The sequence below is a fragment of the Theropithecus gelada genome, chromosome 7b (assembly GCF_003255815.1).
Source record: "Theropithecus gelada isolate Dixy chromosome 7b, Tgel_1.0, whole genome shotgun sequence".
Lineage (NCBI taxonomy): Eukaryota > Metazoa > Chordata > Mammalia > Primates > Cercopithecidae > Theropithecus > Theropithecus gelada.
This window is the reverse complement of record NC_037675.1, coordinates 93396213-93404439: the sequence shown is the minus strand read 5'-3', so window position 1 is coordinate 93404439 and position 8227 is coordinate 93396213. Positions and strand designations below refer to the sequence as shown.

Genomic DNA, 8227 nt, shown 5'->3' with positions numbered 1-8227 from the left:
TAATTGCGTCGATTTGATTCTTCTCTCTTTTCTTCTTTATTAGTCTTGCTAGTGGTCTGTCAATTTTGTTGATCTTTTCAAAAAACCAACTCCTGGATTCATTGATTTTTTGGAGGGTTTTTTGTGTCTCTATCTCCTTCAGTTCTGCTCTGATCTTAGTTATTTCTAGCCTTCTGCTAGCTTTCGAATGTGTTTGCTCTTGCTTCTCTAGTTCTTTTAATTGCGATGTTAGAGTGTCAATTTTAGATCTTTCCTGCTTTCTCTTGTGGGCATTTAGTGCTATAAATTTCCCTCTACACGTACTGCTTTAAATGTGTCCCAGAGATTCTGGTATGTTGTATCTTTGTTCTCATTGGTTTCAAAGAACATCTTTATTTCTGCCTTCATTTCGTTATGTACCCAGTAGTCATTCAGGAGCAGGTTGTTCAGTTTCCATGTAGTCGAGCGGTTTTGATTGAGTTTCTTAGTCCTGAGTTCTAGTTTGATTGCACTGTGGTCTGAGAGACAGTTTGTTATAATTTCTGTTCTTGTACATTTGCTGAGGAGTGCTTTACTTCCAATTACATGGTCAATTTTGGAGTAAGTACGAACTCTTAAGCAGATCTGGCGTTCAAACTCTCTGTGTCTTGTCCGTCACCCTAGATCATTGTCTCTTACCATACCATTTTAGGAGTATAGTTTGAAATTCTGACTAATTTTAATTGGCTCTGTCCAACTCCCAAATAACTATTTATGTGGTTTTATTTTTCATCGAATGATTTAAAGTTGAACAGGGTGTGGATGTTAGAAGGAAGAGAGTAAAGGAAGTAGCAAAGTAAAGACCAAGGTCAGTATGTCAGTGTGAAGAATTAACTGGGTTTATTAGCACTCTTGAGTGACCTGGTCCCTGTTTATGTACTTTAGATTTTTATTTCTCTCAATAAAATTTTTTTCCTGTTTTTTTTTTTTTTTTTTAGTTATAAAAAGGTTATATTTTTCATGTTTAGGAAAATCACACAAATCACACAGAGCCCCACATGCCCAGAGGTAATCTTTTTGTGTGCCTTTTTATACTTTCATGTCTGTGTGTATATATTATAAACCCTTTTTAAAGCAAAACTGAGATTATAATATACTGTTTTGTAACCTGTTTCTATCAACAATATGAATGTCAGTACATGTTAAGCCATGTATGTTTGCAATATTTTATGGCTACATAATATGCCATTATTTGGATTTGCCATGATTAACCCAGTCATTTATTATGTTACAGCTTTTCAAAATCACTGAGTGTTATCATATCCCAAGACACGAATTTTTTGTTGATGACAGATTATATCCTTAGTGTTAAGTTTTGAGAAATGGCACTTCTAGATCAAGAAGCATTTTAAAACTTCTGGGATTATACTGCCAAATTATTTTACAAAAAATTGTGTCCATTTGTATTCCTATTAGTTGTATATGCATCTTTTTATTTATCTTTTTGCTATTTATGACCCAAAGGGAGATAAAATGAGATAATAGTTTCTATCTGTCTGCAAAGAGATTATAGGCCAGTAGAGTCAATATTCCTGAGAATTAACCCCTACCCCACCTTTGCAGAGTGTATTATTATACCTTCAGACTCAGCTGGAAAACTTGTTTAAAACGGGGATTAAAACAATGAGTGATCGTTTGGCTGTATGTTTCACTTTGGCAGAAACGCTATAACGTTCTATATTCTCACTCTTTTTTTGCACTTTTCAAGCCCTTATTTTCTCTTAATTAAAATAGTTTCTAGTCTCTGCACTTTTCGTTTATTTTTCATAATAACTTCCAGAATAACCTTCCTTATATTAGAGCTGTGATCTTGTTACTCCTTTTTTCAAAAACTGGTCTTGACTCAAGGATGGTCCCAGGATCCTACCACCTTAGCCTTTTTTCACATTGTCAGCTACATCCAGCCAAACTGTATTACTCACTTTCTCAGATAGAGCCACTGTTTTCCTATTTCTTTTTCTTCTGCTTTTTCTTTTCATATGCCGCCTTCTGCCTGAAGAGTGAACCTGATCCCCAGCAAGTTGTTCTGTGAATCGTGCCTATTCTTCAATTCCATTTCTTCCTAAAAGATGCTTTATTTAGCACCCCACTTGTCATATCCAAAAACAAACCTTCCGGGTGTGATGTTTTTCCTTTAAACTTGCATAATACTTAGTTTGAGTCTTGTAGTTTGAGGACACTTATATTTTAGTTTAGGGTACAGGTAATTGTTGACATATCCTATACTGTTTCCCACCCAGTGAAATGTAAAGTCACTGGGAGGTAGGAATGGGCCCATTCATTTTCTACCTATCGCATAGCATATATTACACAGTTTAATAGCTATTCAGTAAATACTTGTTGTATGAGTAACTCAGATGTACAAACCGGATTACGGTGGTGTGAGCCCTTACTTAACAGTAGTAACACCTGGTATTTATTAACTTTTAGAGTGCCATCATAACTCATCCCCCTTTCATTCCTACAGTCACCCTTTGAGTGACTGCTAACCAGCAAAGTTGAATAAGGTCCAGAGATATTTGGGAGCTGAGTTTTAGACCTTCTGATGACCAACTTACACTCTTTCCACAAGAGGGTGCTAATGGGTAAAGTCTCTTCAAAATGAGTTGATCCTAATGAGCTTTAATGGGCTGCTCTTGAATAAAAATTTAAACAGAAATTAAAACCCCTGGGAGACTATTGCAGTATTTTGAGTGTAATCATTATACATTAAGGAAGTACACCAGTGACATAAGCCTAGATAGGTGCTATATCTGTATCTACTTCTTAGGAATCTCTGGAGTCAGAGATAGAGGTTGTGTTTAATATAGGCAAAAAGAAAGATGATAATAAAAGATAACTAATATTCAGAGCATTTCATCAGTGGGATAGCCTTTGGAAAGTTGTGAGTTCACCGTGAATGCAAAGGGGTCTAAGGCAAGGGAGTGTCATAGAATCCATTTTGTATTAAATTGGGAGCTGGACACAATGACTTCCAGGGTTCCTTACAAAACATTTCATGAGTTTTAGAGTTTTAGCCTGGAAGTACAAATTTATTTTTCATAATATATTTTCAAATATATTTAACAGGCTATTCATTTGTACATTTTTCTTTTATTTGTATTTTTTAGAGAAAGGATCTCACTCTGTCACCCAGGCTAGAGTACAGTGGTGTGATCATAGTTCAGTGCAGCCTCAAACTCCTGGGCTCGAGCAGTCCTTTTGCCTTGGCCTCCCAAAGGGCTGGGATTACATGTGAGAGCCACCTCACCTGGCCTACATTTTTATTTTGCTGACTTTTCTTATTAACTTAATTCTTAGTCTTTAAAAGGACTGCCATTTGTTCAAAGTCACTTTCACAGGAAGGGTGATTGAATTTACAAAAGCAGGGCAACAAGTACCAGAAGAACTCTTCAAGTTTCTTTGAAATTTAACTTGAATTTAATGCAGTAAAGTGTAGAGAAGATCACATTAGCAGAGATAGATAGTAGGATGGTAGTTTTCCAGGGAAAGGAGAGTTACTATTTAATGGGTATGGAGTTTCAGTTTGAGACGGTCAGAAAAGTTCTGGAGATGGATGGTGGTGGTGGTTGTACAACAGTGTGAAAGTACTTAGTGCCACTGTACTGTACACTTAAAACTGGTTAAAATGGTAAATTTTCTGTGTATTTTACCATAATAAAAAATGTAGGGAGGATGTTTCATCTTATTAAAGTATCTAAATACTTTGAAATCTAACTTGATTTTAAAGCAATAAGAGGCCGGGCACGGTGGCTTACGCCTGTAATCCCAGCACTTTGGGAGGCCAAGGTGGGTAGATCACCTGAGGTCAGGAGTTTGAGACCAGCCTGGCCAACATGGTTAAACCCCATCTCTACCAAAAATACAAAATTTAGTGGGGCACGGTGGTGGGCACCTGTAACCCCAGCTGCTCAGGAGGCTGAGGCAGGAGAATCGCTAGAACATGAGAGGCGGAGGTTGCGGTGAGCTGTGATTGCGCTACTGCACTCCAGCCTGGGTGACAGAGCGAGGCACTGTCTCAAAAAAATGAAATAAAATAAAGCAATAAGATGTAGGGAAGGTGGCTTCTTCTTCTTAAAGTATCTAAATAGATAGAAGTAGTTTGACTTTTATTCTTTTTGTTTGAAGCCATCAAGCCAGTGTGCAGGTAGAGTCATTGCAAGAACAATTGAATGTAGTCTCCAAGCAAAGGGATGAAACTGCGCTGCAGCTTTCTGTCTCTCAGGAACAAGTAAAGCAGTATGCTCTGTCACTGGCCAACCTGCAGATGGTACTAGAGCATTTCCAACAAGGTAAGCTCTACGGTCACTCTTTCAATGAAGAAAAAGTGTAGTTATTGGTAATTTTGCCTAATTTGAGACCTGTTTTAGATGAGGCATGGGGAAATCTCTGAAAGGTTACCCACTGGTAGAGGGGAAGGGTGAGTAGCCATCAAAAAGTTAATTTAGACTCCTTTTACAATTAAGACAAGAAAGCAAACTTTATTTAGTAATTATTAAAAATTTGTTTTAGTATCCTATTACCAGTGAGAGGTGAGAGTTGAGGAAATACAAGGAAAGATGATCAAGTAATAAAGAGGAGAATACAAAGAAAGAGAGACACGTACATACAAAGAATAGTTAGGTTTTAAGATAAGGGCTGGAGGTTGAACCTACTTCAGATAATCATCATTAATTACTGTTCTTTGAAATAGTGATTCACATGTTCATAGCAGTTCGTCTATGCTTTGAGGTAACTGCATTTTCTAGTCCATATGGAAGATACTTTTTTGGAGACACAATAATAGTAACCCGAGCAGTTCTACCCTGAGAACCAAATATACCTTTTCACATTCTACCTCCTATCCTTACATTTACTCACTTTAGATCATTCATCCATCCATTTGTTTATTTGTGCATTCAGTAATTATTGGCAATAAATTAACTGCTAGTTGGGGGAGGTGAGTAGGGAATATGAGAATGAGGAAGTAACAGGGACTTGTAGTTTTGTGCCTAAGCAAAACTTTAAATTTGTACCTCTGTGTCTCTTCAGGGTTGAAATCTTAAATTTTAGATATAAGAATTTTTGTCAGGCACGGTGGGTCATGCCTGTAATCCCAGCACTTTGGGAGGCCAAAGGCGGGCAGATCACCTGAGGTCAGGAGTTCAAGACCAGCCTCGCCAATGTGGTGAAACCCCGTCTCTACTAAAAATACACAAATTAGCCAGGCATGGTGGCAGACGCCTATAATCCCAGCTATTCAGGAGACTGAGGCAGGGAGAATTGCTTGAACTCGGGAGGCGGAGGTTGCAGTAAGTGAGCCAAGATGACACCACTGCACTCCAGTCTGGGTGACAGAGCAAGACTTCATCTCAAAAAAAAAAAAAAAAAAAATTATTGAGGTCTGCTTTACAGTATAATGTAATTATTAGAGTGGGTATGTATACAAAGCAGTGTAGAACTGAGACTGTAGAGAAAGCATTGCCAAAGAGGAAATATTTGAGTAGAGTTATGAAGGGAGAGAAGAATCTGTAAGATAGACAAGATGGAGCAGTGTTTAGGCAGAAGAAAGTGATCTCATTACTGTAGTACCACTTAACATCATCACTAAAGCGTATATTCTTTTCTGTTTGAGACACTTGGACTGTTTTCGTTACAGTATTAAAATTTCAAATGGCTTAACATTCTAGTTTATCATGATTGCAAAATACTAATGTAACTTTCTTTTCTCTTTAGAGGAAAAAGCTATGTATTCTGCTGAACTCGAAAAGCAAAAACAGCTTATAGCTGAATGGAAGAAAAAGGCAGAAAATCTGGAAGGAAAAGTGATATCATTACAGGTAGGACAAAATAGTTTTCTCTTGTAGGTTTTATTATTCATGAAACAGTTACTTGTAGAGTCTTTGTCTTGGAAATAATCTCCAAAACTGTTCATTTAGTAAATTTTCTACCCTGAATCCCTCTGCTGCAGCCTGACAGTGAACAGGATACCCAGGATTTCCCTAAGGTGTCATAGTTTAGAGTAGACACAGCAAATGCCTCAGCCTCCCAAGTAGCTGGGATTACAGGCATGCACCACCATACCCGGCTAATTTTGTATTTTTAATAGAGATGGGGGTTTCACGATGTTGGTCATGCTGGTCTTGAACTCCTGACCTCAGGTGATCCGCCCACCACCTCAGCCTCCCAAGGTGCTGGGATTACAGGCGAGAGCCACTGCACCTGGCGTGTAATTTTCTTTTTTCAGCAAAATTTACTGAGCACTCTATTTCACATGGATTAAAACAATATACATAATTCCATTAAATCTTTTTCTTTTATATAATAACATCATCCTTTAAAAGATTTTTCTATTACATGCTACATTTCATACATACAAAAATTATATATAAGGAATAAATAAAAATGAACCCCTATGAAAAGATAGGACACCAAAATAATGTGCTTTTAGATTTAGGAGAAACTTTTTTTTTTTTTTTTTGGAGACGGAGTCTCACTCTGTCGCCCAGATTGGAATGGAGTGGAGTGGTGCAATCGCCACTCACTTCAAGCTCCGCCTCCTAGGTTCATGCCATTCTGCTCCCAAGTAGCTGGGACTACAGGCGCCCACCATCACACCTGTCTAAGTTTTTGTATTTTTAGTAGAGATAGGGTTTTACCATGTTAGCCAGGATGGTTTCGATCTCCTGACCTCGTGATCCACCCGCCTCGGCCTCTCAAAGTGCTGGGATTACAGGCGTGAGCCATTGCGCCCGGCTGAGACTTGCTTTTTTAAAGAACTTACCATAGTGTTTATGAGATTCAGTCATATTACTGTGTGTTAGTGTATGTAGGTGGTTCGTTATTTTCACTTCTGTATGCATTGCATTAATACATAATTTACACATTTTATTAATAAAGGGTATTTCAGAGATCTTCTATACATACAAGAAGTTTTTTTAGATGTATATCTTGATTGGAATTGCAGAGTTATAGGATATATATGACCAGCTTCAGCTTTATTAGATGGTAGTTAATTGTTGTCTGAAGTGGTTGTGCTAATTTACTCCCACTAGTAGTGCACATGAGTTCTTGTTTTATATCCTTGTCAACACTTGACGTTATCAGACTTTCAAAGTTTTTGCCAATCTGATGGATAGGAAGTGTCTTAGTTCATTTTGTGCTGATATGATAGAACACCACAGACTGGATTATTTATAATGAACAGAAACTTAGTAGTTCACAGGTTCTGGAAGCTGGGAAATCCAAGATTAAGGTACCAGCAACTGGTAAACCTCCTTGCTACATCATCCCATGGCAAAGAGAGGGCGAGACGAGACAGCAAGAGGGGGCCAAACTCCTTCTCTTGTAAGGAACCTACTCCCTTGATTATGAACCCATTCCCACAATAAGGACATTAATCTATTCATGAGGGTGGTGCCCCCATGAACCAAACACCTCCCATCAGGCCCTACCTCCCAATACTGCCATACTGGAAATCAGGCTTCCAGCACATGAACTTGTGGGTATGCATTCAAGCCATAGCAGAAGGGCTATCTTCCTGTGGTTTTAATTTGCACTTCCCTAATTACCAGTGAGGTCAAGCATCTTTTAATATGTTTATTGACCATTTATACTCACTTTCTTGTCAGCTCATTAACACATTTAAAAAGATGTATTTTATCCAACATGCTTAGCAGTTTCTAGTGGATCCAGAGTATACAGTCTGTGGAACTGCTAGAATGGAAGTCCAGATCTTCTTCTCTTTTTTCTTAGAGACAGAGTCTTGCTTTGTTGCCCAGGGTGGTCTCAAACTCCTGGGCTCAAACAGTCCTCCTGTCTTGGCCTCACAAAGTGTTGGAATTACATGTGTGAGCCTCTATGCCTGTCATTTTTTTCTTATTTTAATTAGAGATGAAATCTTGCCATGTTTGTCGGGCTGGAATGCAGTGGCTCTTCACCAGTGTGATCATAATAGTGCACTACAGCCTTGCATTTCTGGGCTCAAGCAATCCTCCTGCCTTAGCCTCTTGACTAGCTGGGACTATAGGCATGTGTCACAGCACCCAGCCAAATCTTCTTTTAAAACTAGTTTTATTTTTTAAAATTTAAAATGTAATATACATTTAAAAGAACAACAAAATGAGAAGAAACTGAGGGAATTAATAACAATAAAAGCTGTAATTAATGAAATAAAAACCAAACTATTGGTAGAAAGAATAACAAAATCTAAATGCTGATTTTGGAAAAA

At 37.9% G+C, this 8227-nt stretch overlaps 1 protein-coding gene across 2 annotated transcripts in view; it reads left to right on the top strand.

Moving 5' to 3' along the window:
• The window catches only part of TRIP11 (thyroid hormone receptor interactor 11), a 75521-nt gene that overhangs the window by 44345 nt on the left and 22949 nt on the right, over nucleotides 1-8227 (top strand). For both annotated transcript variants that reach the window (XM_025392457.1, XM_025392455.1), the window contains exons 14-15: nucleotides 4147-4310; nucleotides 5734-5837. In XM_025392457.1, the coding sequence (XP_025248242.1) occupies nucleotides 4147-4310; nucleotides 5734-5837 (268 nt within the window). The remainder of the gene's footprint in view (nucleotides 1-4146; nucleotides 4311-5733; nucleotides 5838-8227) is intronic.